Below are 25257 nucleotides of genomic sequence, written 5' to 3'. Positions count from 1 at the left end.
CAAAAAAAAAAAAAAAAAAAAAAAGAGGCCTTTGCCACGTATCTGTCCCAACTCCCAAGCAATGCCATGCAAAGTATATCCTGCGACTCACTATACTTCATATAAGGTAATATAGCAAATAATTAAATTTAATTCAAAGATTTATTTTCCCTATTTGGTCATTTACTTAATTAAAGTATGGCAGATTGTAAATATATAGTTAGGATCTATTATTCTGTCTAATTTGGTTAATTTCTTTATTTTCCTTATTGGCAAGAAATCAAGCTAAGCCAATTTGGAAAAAAATATAATTATATCACATATTTAACTCATATTAATAAAATTAGTTATATTATTAAACACCTACTCTATGTAAAAATTAAAGTGTAGATTTATCGCATAAATCCATATGAGTTGATAAAGAGCAAAAAAATTAAGAAAAAAATATAGTTACATGATTTTCGTAATGAAATGATCATTTTCCCTCTTAATTTTTACCTCTCAACGTACTTTCCCTTCATGATGTGACTTTCATTAATTGGGTGTCAATGAATTGACTAACCCAACACTAATTAATAAATAAATTTAACTATTAATTACATAATGACACATTGACACCTCAATAGGGAAAATTTGTAGGGAAATACATTAGGGGTTTGTATCATTATTATTATTATTTTTTCATAATTACGACGATTCATTTGAAAATATTTGATAACACATGTGAATAACTGACAATGCACTCACATGTATGAATTATTAGATATTCGTGAGTGCATTACCAAACATTTACAAATATACAATTATAATTATAAAAATAAAAATATCATTGCATTTTTTCTCTCTCTCTCTTTTTATTTATTTTTTAAAAAAACTTTCAACCCTTAATCAACACAAAGGAAGGATGAGATTAATGTGTACATTTTTACATATGCATGTGATATAACATATCAACAATTATTTTTGTTGTTGTTGTTGTGGTACCTGATAACAACTCTATTGGAAACTTGTGCATTTATGATGCAATTAAAATGGAGATATAAAGTAAATATATTTTAGGTTTTACGTATTATATAAATATAAATTATTGGCAAAATAAAATATTATATAAATATAACTTCATAATATATTAGTATACAACGTAATATTCTGAACTAAATAAATACTCCGTATAATTTTATAATCTAAAACGTTATTATTTTTAAAGTTTTGAATTTTAACATATTATGACCAATCCGTTTTTTTAACTTTTTTTATTATTTTTATTTTTATCAAACATTAATTTAAAACCTTGATAAAGTGCAAATCCCTAAAATTCAAAAAAATTGTAAAACATTTGATGGATTATTTACTTAATTGAGTAGTTGAGTAAACCACTAATTATCTATCTGACGTGGCAAGGTGGTACAGGGGTCAACAACATTAATTGATCGATGATTAACATACATTAATTAGTATTAGTATTACTATCCCTAGGTGTTATGTAGTGCACTTATTATATATAGTATAGTCATTAATCATATTCTAGTTATAGTATGGTCAATATTTCAGAATGTGATTACTTGTTATAGTATAATCTTATGTAGTCATTTTTTTTAATACTACTAACTTTACAATACACTATCTGTTCATAACTACTTTCTCAACCTATTGAAGTACAAGAGTTAGTATTGCCTCCACTGAGGCATCTTATGTAGTCATTAGTATTCCATAATAATTTACTTTTTTGAGAGGGACATAGGTTAACCTATAATGGAATTTATAAATAATGTATAAAAAAATTCTTAATAATCGTTTATGGAGAAAAAATCTCATTCGTCTATCTCAATTTTTTTTAATAATGTGAGATTGTACTGCTGTGCATGTCTAGTGTGAGAAATGAGAAAAAATCTCATTCGTTTATCTAAGGGTATGCATGGAGTAAACCCCGCTTAGTAACTCTAACCGGCAAATGATCACAATGAGGTAAACCAGCTTAAGCTTAGATTGCCTATAGCTGATTGACCCAAACCAATAAAGCCAATAACCACTCTGGTTAAAAGTCGAATTTGTAGTTTTATGATATGGTTATTAAGTCGATAATTTGACCATTTTGCCCCGGATGTGTTTAGATGGATAAATGACAATATAAAATCATAGGTATGCACAGTAATTTTGGTTGGCAAATGGGAATGTTTGTTTGAGGTGAAAATCACATCTATCCGTCTCTCTTAATTTTGACTTCTAAACCTCTCCCATTCACTATTTAATTCCGCAATTAATTTAGGTGTGTATGTGCTTCTCTCTCTCTCTCTGTGTCTGAGCCCCACTCTCTTCTTCTTTGTTCACCTCTCATTCAAATTTATTATTATTTGTGTCTTTTAATCTGTTGGTTGTGGTGGTGCGTGGTGGAGGGACAGAGATAATGGATGCTCTAGAGGAGGTGGCCGGAGGTCCCAACCAGCTGCAGGATCTCTCCCACATCGTCAAGGGCAAAAGAACCAAACGCTCACGCTCAACGCCCCATTCTCCCATCTCTTTCACCATGATCACGGCGACCACCACACCGCCGCATTCTCCCCCCGCCGGAGATGCTGCTGATAACGCCGCAACTTCCGCGCCGATCCCCGCCCCGCCCACGCCCGAGGACGAGGACATGGCTCGCTGCCTCATGCTCCTCTCCCAAGGCGGCGGCGGAGCCTCGCGCCATCCCCCTCCCGCCATTCCCAAGTCTCCGATTCACAAGGAGGAGGAAATCGGCGGCGCGTACAATAATACTGGCGGCGCGTGGAATAACAATGGCGGCGCGTATAACAACAACGGCGGCGCGTGGAACAATGGCGGCGGCGGGAGCAAATTCTGCAGCAAGAAATACATAGAGACGACCACCGGGGGCGGCGGGGGAGGGGGAGGGGTGAAAGTGGGGATGTACGTGTACGAATGCAGGACGTGCGGGCGGACGTTCCCGACGTTCCAAGCGCTGGGCGGCCACCGGACAAGCCACACCNCTTCTTCATATTAGGGGAGACGCAATATATGTCATGTTTTGAAAATTGATTGGCAACGACATTTACACCACCAATAATTCACGAGTGACATTGATAATTGGCATATTTGTAAGAGACATATATTACAATTTTCCCCTCAATAATTATAATTAGTGTTGCAAAAATTTGGCTAATCGGCGCTAGGCACCGACTTGCCGCCAAGCGTATCACCAAAATCGGTGGTCTAGGCGGCCGACTAGGCCGCCTAAGCCTCATTGGCACCAACTAGGCCGCCTAGGCACCGACTAGACCACCTAATCGGCCGATTAGTTATTGTTCTTCTTTTTTTTTTTTATGGGTTATTTCATTCAAAATGATATTGTTTTGAAGTAAATAACCCTAAATCATTCAAATTCTAGATATTTTTAAGTTTTTTTTAAAATGATATTTTTAAGTTAATGTTAATATTTTAATATTAACTATTAAAGTAGTAAATTATTAAGTCTTAAAATTTTAAATAAATTTTAAAAAAATACACGGACACCTAGGCGCTAGGCGCTCTCCGAACACCCGAGGAATTTTTTAAAACCATGATTATAAGTCACATCAGGGGGTGAAATACTAGGGAAAAATAACATTTTCCTAAACTTTTATTACAATCCATTATAGTGCAATGTTATGTTTTTTTTTTTCAATCTAAAAATACAAAATAAGTTAGTTATTCTTTTTCTTTTTGTTTTGTTTTGTTTTGCTGATATGAACTGAGCTGTGAAAAAACGAAAAAAGTAATAATAATAATCTGTACACAAAAATATCTGTATTTCCTTTTTAGCAAAAAGACTTTATAGTAATTAATTAACTTCGGTAAAACGTGTACTCAAAAAAAAAAAAAAAAAAAAAAAGAGGCCTTTGCCACGTATCTGTCCCAACTCCCAAGCAATGCCATGCAAAGTATATCCTGCGACTCACTATACTTCATATAAGGTAATATAGCAAATAATTAAATTTAATTCAAAGATTTATTTTCCCTATTTGGTCATTTACTTAATTAAAGTATGGCAGATTGTAAATATATAGTTAGGATCTATTATTCTGTCTAATTTGGTTAATTTCTTTATTTTCCTTATTGGCAAGAAATCAAGCTAAGCCAATTTGGAAAAAAATATAATTATATCACATATTTAACTCATATTAATAAAATTAGTTATATTATTAAACACCTACTCTATGTAAAAATTAAAGTGTAGATTTATCGCATAAATCCATATGAGTTGATAAAGAGCAAAAAAATTAAGAAAAAAATATAGTTACATGATTTTCGTAATGAAATGATCATTTTCCCTCTTAATTTTTACCTCTCAACGTACTTTCCCTTCATGATGTGACTTTCATTAATTGGGTGTCAATGAATTGACTAACCCAACACTAATTAATAAATAAATTTAACTATTAATTACATAATGACACATTGACACCTCAATAGGGAAAATTTGTAGGGAAATACATTAGGGGTTTGTATCATTATTATTATTATTTTTTCATAATTACGACGATTCATTTGAAAATATTTGATAACACATGTGAATAACTGACAATGCACTCACATGTATGAATTATTAGATATTCGTGAGTGCATTACCAAACATTTACAAATATACAATTATAATTATAAAAATAAAAATATCATTGCATTTTTTCTCTCTCTCTCTTTTTATTTATTTTTTAAAAAAACTTTCAACCCTTAATCAACACAAAGGAAGGATGAGATTAATGTGTACATTTTTACATATGCATGTGATATAACATATCAACAATTATTTTTGTTGTTGTTGTTGTGGTACCTGATAACAACTCTATTGGAAACTTGTGCATTTATGATGCAATTAAAATGGAGATATAAAGTAAATATATTTTAGGTTTTACGTATTATATAAATATAAATTATTGGCAAAATAAAATATTATATAAATATAACTTCATAATATATTAGTATACAACGTAATATTCTGAACTAAATAAATACTCCGTATAATTTTATAATCTAAAACGTTATTATTTTTAAAGTTTTGAATTTTAACATATTATGACCAATCCGTTTTTTTAACTTTTTTTATTATTTTTATTTTTATCAAACATTAATTTAAAACCTTGATAAAGTGCAAATCCCTAAAATTCAAAAAAATTGTAAAACATTTGATGGATTATTTACTTAATTGAGTAGTTGAGTAAACCACTAATTATCTATCTGACGTGGCAAGGTGGTACAGGGGTCAACAACATTAATTGATCGATGATTAACATACATTAATTAGTATTAGTATTACTATCCCTAGGTGTTATGTAGTGCACTTATTATATATAGTATAGTCATTAATCATATTCTAGTTATAGTATGGTCAATATTTCAGAATGTGATTACTTGTTATAGTATAATCTTATGTAGTCATTTTTTTTAATACTACTAACTTTACAATACACTATCTGTTCATAACTACTTTCTCAACCTATTGAAGTACAAGAGTTAGTATTGCCTCCACTGAGGCATCTTATGTAGTCATTAGTATTCCATAATAATTTACTTTTTTGAGAGGGACATAGGTTAACCTATAATGGAATTTATAAATAATGTATAAAAAAATTCTTAATAATCGTTTATGGAGAAAAAATCTCATTCGTCTATCTCAATTTTTTTTAATAATGTGAGATTGTACTGCTGTGCATGTCTAGTGTGAGAAATGAGAAAAAATCTCATTCGTTTATCTAAGGGTATGCATGGAGTAAACCCCGCTTAGTAACTCTAACCGGCAAATGATCACAATGAGGTAAACCAGCTTAAGCTTAGATTGCCTATAGCTGATTGACCCAAACCAATAAAGCCAATAACCACTCTGGTTAAAAGTCGAATTTGTAGTTTTATGATATGGTTATTAAGTCGATAATTTGACCATTTTGCCCCGGATGTGTTTAGATGGATAAATGACAATATAAAATCATAGGTATGCACAGTAATTTTGGTTGGCAAATGGGAATGTTTGTTTGAGGTGAAAATCACATCTATCCGTCTCTCTTAATTTTGACTTCTAAACCTCTCCCATTCACTATTTAATTCCGCAATTAATTTAGGTGTGTATGTGCTTCTCTCTCTCTCTCTGTGTCTGAGCCCCACTCTCTTCTTCTTTGTTCACCTCTCATTCAAATTTATTATTATTTGTGTCTTTTAATCTGTTGGTTGTGGTGGTGCGTGGTGGAGGGACAGAGATAATGGATGCTCTAGAGGAGGTGGCCGGAGGTCCCAACCAGCTGCAGGATCTCTCCCACATCGTCAAGGGCAAAAGAACCAAACGCTCACGCTCAACGCCCCATTCTCCCATCTCTTTCACCATGATCACGGCGACCACCACACCGCCGCATTCTCCCCCCGCCGGAGATGCTGCTGATAACGCCGCAACTTCCGCGCCGATCCCCGCCCCGCCCACGCCCGAGGACGAGGACATGGCTCGCTGCCTCATGCTCCTCTCCCAAGGCGGCGGCGGAGCCTCGCGCCATCCCCCTCCCGCCATTCCCAAGTCTCCGATTCACAAGGAGGAGGAAATCGGCGGCGCGTACAATAATACTGGCGGCGCGTGGAATAACAATGGCGGCGCGTATAACAACAACGGCGGCGCGTGGAACAATGGCGGCGGCGGGAGCAAATTCTGCAGCAAGAAATACATAGAGACGACCACCGGGGGCGGCGGGGGAGGGGGAGGGGTGAAAGTGGGGATGTACGTGTACGAATGCAGGACGTGCGGGCGGACGTTCCCGACGTTCCAAGCGCTGGGCGGCCACCGGACAAGCCACACCAAGGAGAAGGCGCCGTTGACGACGGCGGAAACCGCCTCCGCGAAGAGGCCGTTGGCATTGTACGATGAAGAAGACATTAATCCTTATCCGTTCAACAAGGCCCCCAAAATCTCTTCGGCCCCATACCATTTCTACGATTCCGCCAACAAGTCCTCGCCCAGGATTCACGAGTGCTCCTACTGCGGCGCAGAATTCTCCTCCGGCCAGGCGTTGGGCGGCCACATGCGACGCCACCGTAACTCCGCCGCCGCCGCCGCCGCCTCGCCGTTGAGCCCCAGCTCTTCCAGTTTGGAGAAAAGGGTACCCCAAAAGGAAGAAAACAATGGGAAATGTTTGAATTTGGATCTCAACCTCCTCCCCGCCGGAGAAGATAATCAAGATCACCGCCGTGCTAGGGAGCTGCCGGAAAATCAAGAACAACAACCTCCGCCAGTTGAACCAACCCTTTTTCTGTCCACCACCCCACCGCTGGTTGGCTGCAAATACATATAAAATTATTAAGTACTTTTTAAATTATCTTTGTTGTTTATTTCATACAATTTTATGTTTATTTTGCTTTTGTTTAAATTTACTTGCATTATGACAATGTTCGAATGTACAGCCAAATCTAGGAATGTTTCTTTTTCTGGTTCAATGTTTCTATTGTTTGTTTAAATCTCCCTTTTTCATAGTAAAGTCATACTGTGTAGTCCATCGTGTATGTTTACATACAATTTCATTCCCTCAAATCTAAATAAAATAAAATAAAAAAAAAACAAAAAAGAAGAAGAAGAAGAAGAAGACGATAACATATGTATCACATGCAAGTATAATTTATCCTTTTTAAATCAAAATAATACTTTATAGGATTATAACATTCTTTATTTATAAAATTTATAACTAATCATTTACGTTGTTTGTAAATTCATACATTATTATATGATTATATTGTGTTTGATTGCTAGTATCAGTCCATTAAATTTGATATGTAGTGAAATAGCAGTAATGATCATATTTTGTAAGGAAGTGAATACCCGTAATTATGTTACGTTATTCTATAACAACGTTAAAGACATGATGGCGTTTACAAGCATACTTTGATCAGTTAATAATTTGATAAAGTCTCCCTATTATTGAAAAATAATATTATTTCCTTCCCTAAGGAATGTTACATCTCATCCGGAAAGAAAGCAAAAGTACTCTGATCTAAGGCATGCAACTCATGCGTGTTTCTATTAACATATATATGATCTTTGACAACTATTATATGCCTCTCTTTCTAGACGACATGTGTAATAGTGTAAGAACCGATAGTTTTTTCTTGTTCAATTCCTTTGTGAGTTAGGCTATGGAGGCCTTAGGTCTTAGCCATGAACACTATAATATTTAAGTCATTAGAACATTCAAATATTATAATCCCAAACTTAGCAGTTAGCACTATAACACTAAACCTTAAAAATTCTCCAATAATATCTGACTAAATGAACATTACATAGTGGTTAACTCATTAATTTTGGTTTATGTGCCGCAATATTACTTTAGGGATAGAAGATTATTTATTTATTTATTTTATATGAACTCATGCAGTAAGCTAAGATTCTAATAGTTTTTAAAGCAATAACTTTTTTTTTTTTAATGATTCCACAACAAATTATAAAGACAATATATAACTTTAAATATGAATAATTTATACTTATAATTTGTGAGCATCTAAGAATTTTTAATATAGCATGTCCAGGCAGCTAAGTTGGTTCTTAGGTAGTAGATTATGGGCAAAGACACCATATTGAGCCTGAACAACCTAGTGTGGGATAAGTTGGTTCTTAGGTAGTAGATTATGGGCAAAGACACCATATTGAGCCTGAATAACCTAGTGTGGGAGTTACACTCTATGTGATGGGTCTTTTGTGGGCACTAGATACTGGTCCTTCCACGTAATAGACTGCTGAGTTACCATGATTTACCCATCCACTATCCTAATGGGACAGGGCGTGAGGACACTGGAGGAGAGAAAATTTTGTCTTTTTTGGGTAAGAATTTTTAATATAAAATATATAGTAATGCACGGGATATATATTAGCTAGAATATAATTATTCAGTCAAGAAGAAAAACACTTTTGATCTCTAATATAATATAATACTCCATAGCATTTTGTGAATACGGTTATTATTATTGTTGTTGTGTTTGTGGAGTCAAAGTCACAATTTTTAAATTTATGGACCTCAATTAATAGTACCCAATAGAGTCATAAGACCAAGAGTGAATTTTTTTCAAAAATATATCAAACAAAAAAGATACAATTTTATGACTTTCAGCCAAATAAAAAAAAAATCATTTGCTAACTTTTAGAACATCTTTTGAAATGGAAAATATTTTTTAAAAAGTGATCATTTAAAAAATAATATTTTTTATTTTTCCAAACGGACTATAAAGTAGAATAACTTAGAAGAAGATGGTTTGTTATATTATTAGATGGTTTCCAAACGGACTATTGTTATTTTATAACTTAATGACATCTATGTGACTCTTCCAAATAAGATGTTACAAGTTTATATCCTAATGAAGATGTTGACTTCAACAGGTTCAACATATGGACAATTTAGTCTTTTCCTTCTTGGCAATGCTGACCATCGTCAATCTCCGTCACCGCGCTTCTACTTCGTTACGTTGTTCTAAGCCAACTGAGGATTCATGCATGTTTTAAAACTCTGATCTGGTTTCCTATAGCACGGCATGCAGATTTCTGAATCCTAGCTCATAAATGGAGAGTAATCAACCACTGCATTATGATTATGATAATAAACACACATCATTACTCAGGAGATGGATTGCATCCCTATCTATCTAACAATCCAGCCCTTAATTCTAATCTACACTCCATATATAGCACATACATCTAAACCCAATCATTCTTCCATAATAAGATTCCACCCACAAATCAAACATTAAACCATGCCAGCTTTACTACTTCTCATATCAAAGTGCCTCGTCCGCCTCGATCAAATATTAATCTCTGACATTTTGCATCTCGGGCTTTTTTTTTTTCAGACTTATCGGGCCGGCCTGTTGGTTTAGAGATAAATTGACATCCCTAAATACAATGAAGAAAATAACGGAGCTAGCTGGAGGCGGGATTTGATTTGTCGGACATATTTCCTTCGCTCATGTTCCTGCACTGTTTGGGCAGTACTAAGTCAGAAATGAGCGGTACTAAGTCAGAAATGATAAAAATACACCGGACCGGCCTTTTAAGAATTAAAGAAGAAAATCGAAGAAGCAAAAGAGTAATTTACCCTCATCATTTTACACATTCAAATTTTTTAGTTACTTTTCGTCAGTAATTTGGCAAGAAGGATTAAGATTGAAAAAAATTGAATAGTTGTGAATTCAAATTTACAATTTGTAAACTCGTGGGCGCCAATTAACAATATCCTAATAATCATAGGATCAAAAGTGAAATTTTCTCTATTGATAAATTATTTTTATTTTTATTATTACTTATTGCTTCTTTTTAATTATACTTTTTTCAATTATCTAATATAAATTTTATTTTCATACAATTAAAAAAATAATCAGATAATATTTACATACACAGTTGAATTGTAATTTATATATTCTGAAATAATCATTGTCAAGATATTTACGGCAAAAACTTTTAATAAATAATGTATGATACCATACAAAGATTGACTAAATACATTCATTAAAAATAAAATTAATAAAAATCTTTTTAAAACATTGGGAGACAAAAGTAAAATTTTAGTAGATAATAAAAGCATAATTAACATAATATTAACATAATGCATATAAAATTATGGATACTATTTGTTTTTTGTACCTTTAATTTTTTTAACATAATATTTCACCTCAAATAACATGATTTGATTAATTGATGGCACAATGAATATAAAAGTTTGCGACTTATCCTATGCCACATCATTTAAGTCAATATTTGGTGCATTAATTTAAGAAAAATAATAATTTTATTCCATTTTATATATCTTATTTCTTATTCATTAGTCAAAATTGTCTCGTTCTTCTTTGCTTTTAAACACTTTTTTATTTTTAAAATTTTTGTGTGTTTAATTATATTTTTAGTATAGTTTCTAAATATATAAAATTTATATAATATAATAAATTTAAAATAATGAAAAATTAGATTATAAATAATTTCAATCAAACATCGTTAATTAAAGTAGACACACAAAATGATATGTATGGAGTATCATTTTTCTAAAATTATTTTGATCAAGTAAATTACACTAGAATATATAGTTACATTAGTTTTTGTCCTCAAATTTAAAATTACATCGACGGTCAAACTGATTAAAATTTAAATAGTAAATTAAACTGAACAAATTAAAGTCATAAAGATTATTACATGAATGTAGTAGTAATATGAGAATTCACTAAGTTAGAAAAAACAGTAAAGGAAAAAGTAATTTCTTTATCAAAATCAAATGCAAATTAAAGTAATATTCTATAAAATAGAAAATGAAAAGTTCAATTCTATTTCTCACAATAGCAAATAATTAAATTTCAAAGATATTAACAAGATCTTTTTAAAAAATTTCAAATCTCTATATATAGAATATAATAAATTAACGCTTATGATTTTTATAACCAATTTATTTTATTATTATAATTATAACGTACCATAATAAGCGTGGTCATTACCTGGATCCACCCACGTACTTACTAATTTATTATTGCAATCTACCTATCCGAGACCCACTATATTTAACATTATTTGTATGTTTTGTTAAAATATCTGTGCTCTTTTAAATATAAAGATCAATTAATTTGTTAATTCATTTATAAGGGTCAAGCGCAAATTTTACTGTGGACCGTGGTCTACAATGGATTATGGATCATGCATCAAAAAGACGTCGTTTTGATTAATGAAAATAAATGGTTGAAACGGCTCCTCCCGCGCAACTGCAGTTACCTTTCAACACAACTGCAATTCATTTTCAACACAACTACAGTTCCATTTCAACGCAATTGCAGTTCCTTTTCGATATAACTGCGGTTTCATTCGATATTATACACTCAAATATGTGAACCTATTATTCAGTTTTCTTTCAACACAACTATAGTTTCTTTTTATAATACACTGCGGTTTTCTTTCAACACAACTACAATATCATTTTGATATAACTACAGTTTCATTGGACAATATACATAAAAAATGTGAAACTGTTATTCAGTATCAGTTTATATACACTGCAGTATCTTTTGAGATGAACTGTAGTATCAGTTACAAATTAAAGCTCCGTTATGACTAACCGCAGTCGTTTCTCCTATTTACTAAAACGGCGTTGTTTTGTGACCATGGTCCACAATGCATTGTGTACCATGGTCAACCGTATAACAACTGCAAATATAGTGAACAATTCAACATTATTTAATTTGTATGTTTTGTTAAAATATCTGTGCTTTTTTAAATATAAAGATCAATTAATTTGTTAATTCATTTATAAGGGTCAAATATAGTGAATAATTCAATTCATTCATTCATTCCACTAAAATCATATTCATGAATCATTATTTTCTTTTTAGGAAATTCTGTTTCATATATATCTATTTGATTATGACAGCGGGGAAATGGGTGTTGCGGCGCTGTCCCTTACATTCATTTTCTCCACTATAAATACACTCTTCCTCTCTTCCCATTTGCTCCATTCTCAGTCTTCCATTTCCTGGCCTCTCATTCATTCTTCACATATATATTATTTTTCTTGGCTTAAATCAGGTTAATCTAAGTCTCCAAAATTCAGTCTGTTCAAGAATAGATTACGCTAGAAACCCTTTTTATCTATATACTTTAACAAATAGTTTTTTTTTTTTTTTGAGTACTATTGACTCTATTATAAGTAGGACTGTCAAAGTGGGCTGACCCATCCCCACAATGGAGCGAGTTAGAACTACAAAAGAATTTGGCCCGTGGGTTGGTAGGCCGTGGGTGTGATAGGCGACTTGCCAAAAATTAGGCAGCTTTGACGGTATTAATTACAAAGTAATATCTATTATATATTTCCTCTATTTGTTGCAGTCCAGAAAGTCAATATTTCACTACTTGAGTTCAATCCTATGACTTTCCATCAAAAAGAGGTGCTATCTGAATACATGGTGCTTGACTGCTCGAGTAGTCTTTAATTTGTTGGGAAAATGGAGAAACAACAGGCGCCAGCATTGACAGGAAGTAATCTTGATCTGGCTCTTGCGGCTCCCTCTGCGGCTACGCGGAGGTTGGGTCCTGGGTTCAGATTTCACCCCACCGACGAGGAGCTGGTGGTGTACTACCTCCGTCGTAAGGTCCGTGGGAAGCCATTCCATGTGGAGGCGATTGCTGTGGTCGATATCTACAAGCATGAGCCATGGGAGCTTCATGGTTAGTTTGTCTTTCATCTCATCTTAATTTTGGCATTCTATTCTTTAAAATTTAGATAAAATGGTGCATGCATTACGTGCATTTCTTGTGCTGTGAGCGTGATATTAAATTGTTGTAAATTAAATTTGGTTTCATTATATTTGCAGCGTTTTGTGCAGTGAATAGCACAGACCAATCGTCCGGCCAGGCGTTGGGCGGCCACATGAGACGCCACCGTAACTCCACCGCCGCCGCCGCCGCCGCCTCGCAGTTGAGCCCCAGCTCTTCCAGCTTGGAGAAAAGGGTACCACCCCAAAAGGAAGAAAATAATAATAATAATGGGAAATGTTTGAATTTGGATCTCAACCTCCTCCCCGCCGGAAAAGATAATCAAGATCACCGTCGTGCAAGGGAGCTGCCGGAAAATCAAGAACAACAACCTCCGCCAGTTGAACCAACGCTTTTTCTGTCCACCACCTCACCGCTGGTTGGCTGCAAATACATATAAAATTAGGGTCGGAGATCGTCTCACGAATCATTATTCGTGTGACGGGTCGGGTCGGGTTGGGTCAAAACAATGTGCACATGTCATACTTATACTCTCAAGTGTAACAACACTAATAAAAAATGTAAAATTATTGTATTTTCCTTAAAAGTATTACATTTACCCTTATAAGTAATATAAAAATTTTATTCTTGATTAGTGTTACATTTGAGCATATAAGTGTATGTTACATTTGCATCTTGATCCGACCCAACCCGACCCGTCTCATGGTGAGACGGTCTCACACAAGTTTTTGCCATAAAATTATTAAGTACTTTTTAAATTATTTTTGTTGTTTATTTCATACAATTTTATGTTTATTTCGCTTTTGTTTAAATTTACTTGCATTATGACAATGTTCGAATGTACAGCCAAATCTAGGAACTTTTATTTTTCTGCTTCAATTTCTCTATTGTTTGTTTAAATTCCCTTTTTTTCATCGTAAACTCATACTCTGTAGTCCATCGTGTATGTGTACATACAATTTCATTCCCTCAAATCTATATAAAAATTAAATACATAAATAAAAAGACAACATATGTATCACATGCAAGCATAATTTATCCTTTTAAAATCAAAATAATACTTTATAAGATTATAACATTCCTTATTTATATAATTTATAACCAATCATTTACATTGTCCGTAAATTCATACATTATTATAATATTATATTGTGTTTGATTACTAGTAGCAGTCCATTAATTAAATTTGATGTGTAGTGAAATAGTAATGATCATATTTTGTAAGGAAGTGAATACCAATAATTATGTTATTCTATAACAACGTTAAAGACATAATAATTTGATAAAGCCTCCCTATTATCGAAAAATAATATTGTTTCTTCCCTAAGGAATGTTACATCTCATCCGGAAAGAAAGCAAAAGAACACTAAGGCATGCAACTCATTATTATTATTATAAACACACACATCATTACTCAGGAGATTGCATTCCTATCTAACAATCCAGCCCTTAATTCTAATCTACACTCCATATATAGCACATACATCTAAACCCAATCATTCTTCCATAAGATTCCACCTACAAATCAAACATTAAACCATGCCAGGTTTACTACTTCTGATATCAAACTGCCTCGTCCGCCTCGATCAAACATTAATGTCTTGCATCTCGTCCGTCCAAACCCGCCGTCAATTTCAGCCAGATGGTTGGATTAACCCTAACCCTAAACTACGAGTTATCGAGCTTATCAATCGGACTAAATCAATGAACTAAAATTGAAAAATACGAGTGAGGATACACATTCAGTGGAGCGGAATAAGTTTTGAAAACATTATTTATTTCATAAAAAATAAGTTAAATTTAATAATTAATTCCAATTCAAATAAAAAAACCATAATCAAGCATTAGCAATAGAAGAGTTGTAGTTGGCGATCGGAGTCGTCGGCATGCAATCCGCATGTCGTCCATTGTCGGCAATCTACATTGTTGCCCGACGGTCTGGCTCGATAGTCTGTCGGGTTAGTCCGACTCAACCCAATAGCCCTATAGGGCCAGCCCAATTAGCTTGCTTTTTATCGGGCTATTTTTTTTTTTAAAATTTTAAATCTATATTTTTTCGGACTTATCGGGCCAGCCCGTTAGTTTAGAGATAAATTGACATCCCTAAACGCAATGAAGAAAATAACGGAGCTAGCCGGAGGCCGGATTTGATTTGTTGAACATATTTCCTTCGCTCTTGTTCCTGCACTGTTTGGGCGGTACTAAGTCAGAAATGATAAAATACGTACACCAGCAAGTCGGGCGGCTTTTTAAGAATTAAAGAAGAAAATTGAAGAAGCAAAAGACTAATTTGCCCTCATCATTTTACACACTAAAATTATTTAGTTACTTTTCGCCGATAATTTGGCAAGAAGGATTAAAATTGAGAACAATTGAATAGTTGTGAACTCAAATTTACAATTTGTAAAACGCCAATTAACAATATCCTAATAGTCATAGGATCAAAAGTGAAATTTTCTCTATTGATAAATTATTTTTAGTTTTATTATTACTTATTGCTTCTTTTTAATTATACTTTTTTTTTTCAATTATCTAATATAAATTTTATTTTCATACAATTAAAAAAATAATCAGATAATATTTACATACACAGTTGAATTGTAATTTATATATTCTGAAATAATCATTGTCAAGATATTTACCGCAAAAACTTTTAATAAATAATGTATGATACCATATATATACAAAGATTGACTAAATACATTCATTAAAAATAAAATTAATAAAAATCTGTTTAAAACCTTGGGAGACAAAAGTAAAGTTTTAGTAGATAATAAAAGCATAATTAACATAATATTAACATAATGCATATAAAATTATGGATATATACTATTTGTTTTTTGTACCTTTAATTGTTTTTAACATAATATTTCACCTCAAATAACATGATTTGATTAATTGATGGCACAATGAATATAAAAATTTGCGACTTATCCCTATGCCACATCATTTAAGTCAATATTTGGTGCATTAATTTAAGAAAAATAATAATTTTATTCCATTTTATATATCTTATTTGTTATTCATTAGTCAAAATTGTCTCGTTTTTCTTTGTTTTTAAATACTTTTTTTATTTTTAAATTTTTTGTGTGTTTAATTATATTTTTAAAATTTTTGTCCCGAAAAACACTCTCACATGGATGATGGGAGTGTTTCGAGCCTCAGTGGAGGTAATTATTGACTCTTTATGCTTCAGTAGGTTGAGAAAAGTAGCTATGAACAAATACTACATTATAACAGAGTCAGTAGTACTCAAAAATTATATTTTTATAGTTTCTAAATATATAAAATTTATATGCTATAATAAATTTAATATAATGGAAAATTAAATTATAATTTAAACATCGTTAATTGAACTAGACACATAAAATAAAAAGATAGTGATGGAGTATATTTTTTAAAATTATTTTGATCAAGTAAATTACTCTAGAATATATAGTTACATTAGTTTTTGTCCTCAAATTTTAAAACTACATGGACGATCAAACTGATTTAAATTTAAATAGTGAATTAAACTGAACATATTAAAGCCATAAAGATTATTACATGAATGTAGTAGCAATATGAGAATTCACTAAGTTAGAAAAACAATAAAGGAAAAAGTAATTTCTTTATCAAAATCAAATGCAAATTAAAGTAATATTCTATAAAATAGAAAATGAAAATTTAAATTCTGTTTCTCACAATAGCAAATAATTAAATTTCAAAGATATTAACAAGATCTTTTGATTTAAAAAAAAAAAAAAGAAGATCTTTTTTAAAATTTTCAAATCTCTCTATATATAGAATATAAATTAACGCTTATGATTTTTATAACCAATTGCTTTTATTATTATAATTATTACCATATAAGCATGGTCATTACCTGGATTTACCCACGTACTTACTAATTTATTATTGCAATCTACATATCCGAGACCCACTATATTTAAACATTATTTGTATGTTTTGTTAAAATATTTGTGCTCTTTTAATTTTAAATATAAAGATCAATTAATTTGTTAATTCATTTATAAGGGTCGAAGCGCAAATTTTACTGTGGACCGCGGTCCACAATGAATTGTGGGCCATGAATCAAAACGACGTCGTTTTGATTAATGAAAACAAACGGTTGAAATGGCTCCGTCCCGCGCAACTGCAGTTCCCTTTCAACACAACTGTAGAGAAAGTTCTCTTTCACCACAGTACAACTGCAGTTCCTTTTTGATATAACTGCAATTTCATTCGATATTATACACTCAAATATGTGAAACACAACTACAGTTTCTTTTATAATACACTGCAGTTTCTTTCAATACAACTACACTATCATTTCGATATAACTACAGTTCCATTGGATAATATATACAAAAAAATGTGAAACTGTTATTCAGTATTAGTTTATATACACTGCAGTTACATTTCAACACAACTACACTTACATTTCGATATAACTACAGTTTCATTTGATAATATAAAAACAAATGTAAGGCAATATCTTTTGAGATGAACTGTAGTACAGTTACGGAGCTCCGTTACGACTAACGGCAGCCGTTTCTCCTACTTACTGAAACGACTGCAAATATAGTTAATAATTCAACATTATTTGTATGTTTTGTTAAAATATATGTGCCTTTTTAAATATAAAGATCAATTAATTTGTTTTTTTTTTTAAATAAAATGAGATCAATATCATCATTAATACATCACCAACTCAGCAATACAATCAGAGGGAAAGAAATCCACGAACCCAGGCCAGACAAAGAACTAATTGCCCGTGCAAGTACATGAGCCACATGATTTGCTAACTTCTTGACATTGTGAACAGAAACGTTCCCAATGTCCATAGCCAACGACCGACAATGCTTAACTATAGAACCAACATACGAAAAGTCTAAAGAACCGGAACTAAAAGCAAGACAAAGTTTAAACAATCAGTTTCAATAATAACATTAACATGCCCAACATCTTTAATCCAAGTAAGAACTTCCTTGACCACTAGCTTCAGCCATGAAAGGGTCACGAACAATTGACAAACGACCTGAAATCTACCTTCATGATTCCGAAGCACCGCACCATAACCTGCACCATCGTCAAATATCGTTGCATCAACATTACATTTAAGGAAGCCAAATTGTGGAGGAAGCCAAATAGCGGGGCTAGCAATAGGTGTAGGTAAATTAGATTTAACATATAATTCCTTCCAGCTGGCCTGTAAACAATGGATTTGCATGCAAATATTATCCATTGTCCAAATGCCATTACGCCACACCACCTCATTGCGCACAAGCCATAAAACCCATAAAGTAGCAGCCATTCGCACCTCACAGTCCACATATGGGGAGCTCAGAACAGAATGCATAAACTCATATAAAGTCTTCCCATGTAGAACATCACTCATATGCACATCTGTAGGTTCAAATAAATCATGAAGGATCTCTAGGTCCTAGTTGCCCTGTCCATCTAACTAGCCACTTACTTTAGTATCATTAAGTTCATCCACATAGGGGGTTTGAAGGAATGGATTGACCAGATCATATAACCAAGGTCATCCCCACACCTTTGTATACATTCCATCACCAATTGTACGAGTAGCCCCAGCTTAAGGACACTCTAACCTGCTAAAATACTACGCCAAATATAGCTAGGATTATTACCAACTTGAGCATTCAAAAAGTCACACTATATCTGTTAATTCAAGGTCGAATATAGTGAATAATTCAATTCATTCATTCCACTAAAATCATGATTCATGATTCATTATTTTCGTTTTAGGAAATTTTGTTTCGTATATATCTATTTGCCTATGACAACGGGAAAATGGGTGTTGCCGCGCTGTCCCTTACATTCACTTTCTCCACTATAAATACACTCTTCCTCTCTTCCCATTTGCTCCATTCTCAGTCTTCCGTCTCCTCTCATTCTTTATATATTTATTTTTCTTGGCTGAAACCAGGTTAATCCTAAGCCTCCAAAATTCAGCCTGTTCAAGAATAGATTACGCTAGACTAATTTTAAATACCTACTCAAATCTCATCGGTCCAATTAAAATCGACTGGAGGTAAACCCTTTTTACCTATATACTTTAAGCATGAATTTGTTTTTAGTACTACTGACACTATTACAAATAGGGCTATCAAAGTAGACCAAAGCCCGTGGGCTGGCCAGTCCCCACAGTGGAGTGAGTATGGGCTACAAAAAAATTTGGCCCGCGAAAGAGCGGGTATAATGGACATGACCTATGAGCCACCACCTCATGTGGGGCAGGCTAGGGTTGCATGAATCCTAACCCACGTGTGTGGCAGGCCGACTTGTCAAAAATTAGGCCGCTTTAACCGTATGTATTAATTATAAAGTAATATTTGTTATATACTTTCTCTATCTATTGAAGTCCAAAAAGTCAATATTCAACTATCTGAATTGAATCGTATGACATTCCATCAAGAAGAGGTGCTATCAGAGCACAAGGTGCTTGGCAGCAGGAGGAGTCTCTAATTTGTTGGGAAAATGGAGAAACAAAAGGCGGCAGCATTGACAGGAGGTAATCTTGATCTGGCTCTTGCGGCGCCTACGCGGAGGTTGGGTCCTGGGTTCAGATTTCACCCCACCGACGAGGAGCTGGTGGTGTACTACCTCCGTCGTAAGGTCCGTGGGAAGCCATTCCATGTGGAGGCGATTGCTGTGGTCGATATCTACAAGCATGAGCCATGGGAGCTTCATGGTTAGTTTGTCTTTCATCTCATCTTAATTTTGGCATTCTATTCTTTAATTAAAATTTAGATAAATGTTACGTTGCATGCAGTACGTGCATTTCTCGTGCTTCGAGCGTGATATTAAATTGTTCTAAATTAAATTTGGTTTCATTATATTTGCAGCGTTTAGTGCAGTGAATAGCACAGACCAAGAGTGGTACTTTTTGGTGGGTTTTGAGAAGAAGTATAAGGGGTCGAGGCTTATTAACAGGTCATTAACCGAGAAAGGGTACTGGAAGACGAGTGAGAAGGATCAAACGGTGAGCCATAAACGTGAGATTGTAGGTATGAAGAAAACCCCAGTTTATCATGCGGGGAGACCCCCTAATGGGAGGAGGACCAACTGGGTAATGCATGAATACAGACTTGTAGAGGCAGAATTAGACAAGGCTGGAGTAGATCAGGTACATATACGCTGCATTATATGCAATTTTATTTTAATTAATTTGCATTCTCCGCTCCTTTCTTCTAATTCTTGAGAGTTCAAAATCGTGATTTACTCCTTCACTATTAATAAGGTTGCCTGTTAGGGCTCAATTTGGACAAGAATCTTTAATGTTTTTGTTTTTGTTTTTCTTTTTTTGGCCTGGATAGGATGATTCGTTTATGCTGTGTAAAATATTCTGCAAGAATGAGATGGGGCCACCGTGTAGCGGCGTATATGGCCCATTCAATGAAGAAGAGTGGGAAAATAATGATGAAGTGATGAGACAAGCAGGGTTTACAAGCAACACAAAAAACATGTTGAAGTTTGATCTTTTCCCCGGCAACAAATGTGTTTCATCTGATGAAGCTTCATCGTTGTCCACAGATGTTCCAGTTCCACAACCTGGGCTCTTGAATTTCTCCCTGTCCGCTCAACCAAATCTGGAAAACCATTCTCATCTTCCTCTTCCTCCTAAGGTTGTCGGCGCTTTCAACTCCTCGTGTCTTGAGAAGTCAGTGCCTCCAGGCTATCTCAAGTTCATCAATGACCTAGAAGAAGAGAGGAACAAGCTCATGGATTCAATGATGAACTCAGAAGCTACAATCAGGAGACTTCTGGAGAGCAATAAGCAGTTGGAGGAGGAAAATAGGCGCCTTAAGAATCTTCATTTTTAAATTAAACTCTTATATTTTTCAAACAATCTATCTTTCAAACTTGTTAAGTTAGGTTTTTTTATTCATACATTCTATACTTGTTGTTGTTGTTATTTTCGTTATGTGGTAGAATATATTGATTGTTGGAAAATAGATACATAATTTATACTGCAATTTTATCATGGGTTATATATAATTATTTTGTCTTGATCATGTACATAACTACATGTGCATGCAATGTGCAAATTGTGTGTAATTGTTTTCTTGTTGATGGTGTTTAATGCTAATTCTTTTTTTAAAAAAATGATAAATATGAAATATTAAGGTAGAAGTTAAACCCTACTCATTATTAGAGTATTGTTAAACTATTCAAGACTTTTTAAATTTAATGATTTAAATTATATTTTTTCACATACAAATACTTTTCAAAGATATTAACAAGATTTAAAAATATATATATATTTCAAATGTTGTAAAATTAGAATATACGTAGTATATACTTACTAAGTATTGTTAGATCGTCCTTATCAATGGAGTTATTTCACGGTTGTCAAGCCATCATACGTACTTCAATTGGTAGACATTGAATTTGCTACATTGAGAAGCTAAGATCTCTCAAACCCTAATTCTGACAGTTTTGTTGATTCTAGTCATGATTGGATCGGATGTTAAACCATCTACCTGAAAACCTCAACACATAAATTAAATAAAGGTAGCTTTTAAAAAAAATTAAATAAAGGTATGTCATTGATAGTTTTGCTCATAAGCCAAATTGATCGATCTTTATAAATTAGAGTTTGCTTGAATTTTTCAAAAGGGTTCTTCTATCGAAAAGTGATTTACGATCTATCAAATTATACTATAATCATGTTTTTTGATGTTTATTATAGGATCTATGGGATAACTTGTGCTGAAGTATAAACCTATCACACATTAAGATCTTCTACTTATGGGGTATTTCGGTCATAAGATCTACTAGACAGAACTTTGAGCAAAATCCTGTCTTATTTTGGCCTTTACAAATTATCCTAACAAAGCAAAAATTTAACAAAATTTTGGGAGTTATAAAGTTCCTATCGTTACACATTATTAGCATGAGTTAATTACCGATTTGGTCCCTCGACTATTGAGATTTCACCACTTTGGTCCTCGACAATTTTTCTTACCTAATTAAGTTCTCGACTTTGAAAAAGTTAACCAATTTGGTTTTTTGTTTATTTTACTGTTTGATAATATCCGTTAAATCGAGACCAAATTGGTAATTTTATTATAGTCAAGGGATCATTTCAGTCAAAAATTAATTACCGAAATGGTCCCTTGACTATAGAAAAATTACCAATTTGGTCCCGATTTAACGGTTGTTTAACACCAAAATAAACGAAGGACCAAATTGGTTAATTTTTTCAAAGTCGATGACTTAATTAGACAAGAAAAATTGTCAAGGACCAAAGTGGTGAAATCCCAATAGTCGAGGGACCAAATTGGTAATTAACTCTTATTAGCATCATCAAAATTTATAAATATGTCCAGGTATCACGCTGAATTACACAAGTACAAATACAATTCAAAAATATTAATACTATATGTTTTTTTTTTTTAAATTCAAATGTAATATTAGAATATTTTTTTTGAAATGTAATATTAGAATATAAACGTACGTACATTTAGAATTTATATTTGCACTTACCTTTTAATTTTATCATTACCATAATCGCATGCAGTTGCCTATCTGGGCAACACTTACCTAATAGGCTAATATTACATACCAAATATAACATATTATATTGTGGACTATGGTCCACATTAAAAATTGATCATTGATAAATGTTTATATTTAATATACTTAAGATTCTTTTTAATGTACACAAAAATGAGCGTTTAATGTATAGTATTAAAAATAAATCTTATGTCAGTGATTTATAGTATATATAATGATTGACTTATTATTCTAACCAACCAATATGTGCACTACCTTTATTATAAGAAGAAATGAGTAAAATAAGCTCATATATAAGTCGAACAAATAGTACTGCTAAATTCTCAAATTAAAAAAATGTTCCATCAAGATCCCTTAAATTGGGAAAAAAAAATTACAATTAAATCCTACTTTTTTGAGAATAATATATGAAAGTACCTAATATTAATTAGATCTTCAAAGACAATCAGCGATTGCTCGTAAAAATACAAAATATTAATTAATTGTATAATAGGATTCTATAAAAATGTCATGTATTTATACAGTTGGATCCACATAAGTATAAAAATGCCACGCATTACAAATTAGACCACTGATAAGCGTTTATATTATTTAGCATACATAAGATTCATTTTAATGTGTACAAAAAATAATTGTTTAATATATTAAAAATAAACCTTATGTCAGTGCATGATTCATGGTATAATGATTGACTTATTATTCTATCCAACCTATATGTGCATTACCTTTATTATAATTAACTTTATTATAAGGACAAAGGAGTAAAATAAGCTCATAAACCGAACAAATAGTACAACTAAATTTTTTAATTAAAAAATGTTCCATCAAGATCCCTTAAAATTGAAAAAAATTTACAATTAAACGCTAATTTAATTTTGCAAATATGTGTCAGTTTTATACCTATGTACGTAGATCTTCAAAGACAATCAGCGATTGCCTCGTAAAAATACAAAATATTAATTAATTAATTAATTAATTGTATAATAGGATTCTATAAAAATGTCATGTATTTATAAATTGGATCCACAATTCCACATAAGTATAAAAAATGCCACGCATTATCGAATCAGTGATAAACTACTAAATATATTAGATTAATACTTAATTATACTTTTTTATTAATTTAAGGGTTCTCGATATACTTATAGTCAGGGGCTCAATTTCATTATTTGTTCAGCTTATGACGCTTATTTGATACTTTTTTTTTCTAATTAAAATTCTCATATTTTTCATATTAATTTTTATGTGAAATTTTTAAATAATTTTATATATATTTACAAATTAAAAATTTAAGGATACTTTAGTCTGAGTTGATAAGGGTTTAAAGGTGTCACCTACGATCTGCTCAGAATATCTCGTGGTCTAATTAAATTTAAAATAAAATAAAATAGTGAAAATTAATTAAATTTTTACTGAAACAAAGCACAAATCGTCCCTTAGTCCCTTACCATACATACTTCAGTCTCCACGCATCACCTCTCCACTATAAATACCCTCACTCCCTTCTCTACCCATTTTCTCCATTATATTCCTAGTCTTCAATCTCCTATATTTCTTTCATTTTTGTACGTTGAAAGTTATTAATGTTTTTTTTGGGGCGTCTGTGCGTGGACTGTGGTAGAATATATTAATTGTTGGAATATACTTAATTTAAACTGCTTTTTATTCTTGGTTATATGTAATTATTTTGTCTCGACCATGTGCATGCAATGTGCAAGTCGTGTGCAATTTTTTTTCTTGTTCATCGTGTTTAATATAATGCTACTTTTTCTAGAAAAAATGATAAATATGAAATATTAAGGTAGAAATAAAACCCTAATTAATTATTAAAGTATTGTTATACTATTCAAAAGTTTTTAAATGTAATGGTTTAATTTTTTTTTTGACACACAAATAATTTTCAAGAGGCAAATTATACTATGGACCCGAGTCCATCTTGCAAGGTAATACCCGGATCCATGACATAACAATCGTCTGTTCGACGATTACTTAATTAAATTGACTATTCTATACCCTAAACCAAACACTTATTTGAACCAATTATTATATCAAAAATAAACATTTACTCCGTATTAATGATCCACACCTACAATATGGATTATGGTCCATAGTATAATTTGCATATTTAAAACACCATTGCCTCTGCCAAACCTGGATCTAATGCTTCATTATACATTTTTGTGAATTCAGTTCTTAAATTAGTACTGGTGTTTCAAATATACTTGATGGGCTTGAATTATCTAAATTAGTGAAAGAAGGGTTGTTAAAATTTGTGTTACAATTTACAATTAAATTTATGGACTATTGACAAAAAAAAATGAAAAAATTCAGGTGTTTTTTTTTTCATTTTTTATACATAATTTTTTAAAAAATTTATTTTATATAATGCTACCTGAAAAACATTTATCTCGAAGTAAAAAAAAAAAAAAAAAAAAAAAAAAAAAAAAAAAAAAAAAAAAAAAAAAAAAAAAAAAAAAAAAAAAAAAAAAAAAAAAAAAAAAAAAAAAAAAAAAAAAAAA

At 32.3% G+C, this 25257-nt stretch overlaps 3 protein-coding genes across 3 annotated transcripts; all 3 read left to right on the top strand.

Moving 5' to 3' along the window:
- Positions 1-2884: 2884 nt before the first annotated feature.
- Positions 2885-7388, top strand: LOC116023659. The gene is made up of 2 exons (XM_031264659.1): positions 2885-2957; positions 6196-7388. The coding sequence occupies exons 1-2, from the start codon at positions 2885-2887 to the stop codon at positions 7278-7280; spliced, it is 1158 nt and encodes a 385-aa protein (XP_031120519.1). The 3' UTR covers positions 7281-7388.
- A 5551-nt stretch (positions 7389-12939) lies between these two features.
- On the top strand, positions 12940-13649 carry LOC116023658 (protein FEZ-like). The gene is made up of 2 exons (XM_031264658.1): positions 12940-13162; positions 13309-13649. Exons 1-2 carry the CDS (start codon positions 12940-12942, stop codon positions 13647-13649), a joined length of 564 nt encoding a protein of 187 aa, XP_031120518.1.
- Positions 13650-19696: 6047 nt separating this feature from the next.
- On the top strand, positions 19697-21042 carry LOC116023657 (NAC domain containing protein 52-like). The gene is made up of 3 exons (XM_031264657.1): positions 19697-19910; positions 20065-20345; positions 20536-21042. Exons 1-3 carry the CDS (start codon positions 19697-19699, stop codon positions 21040-21042), a joined length of 1002 nt encoding a protein of 333 aa, XP_031120517.1.
- The last annotated feature ends 4215 nt before the right edge of the window (positions 21043-25257 follow it).

The sequence above is a fragment of the Ipomoea triloba genome, chromosome 6 (assembly GCF_003576645.1).
Source record: "Ipomoea triloba cultivar NCNSP0323 chromosome 6, ASM357664v1".
Classification (NCBI taxonomy): Eukaryota; Viridiplantae; Streptophyta; class Magnoliopsida; order Solanales; family Convolvulaceae; genus Ipomoea; species Ipomoea triloba.
The sequence above is the reverse complement of the archived record's forward strand: the minus strand, read 5'-3'. Positions and strand labels throughout refer to the sequence as shown.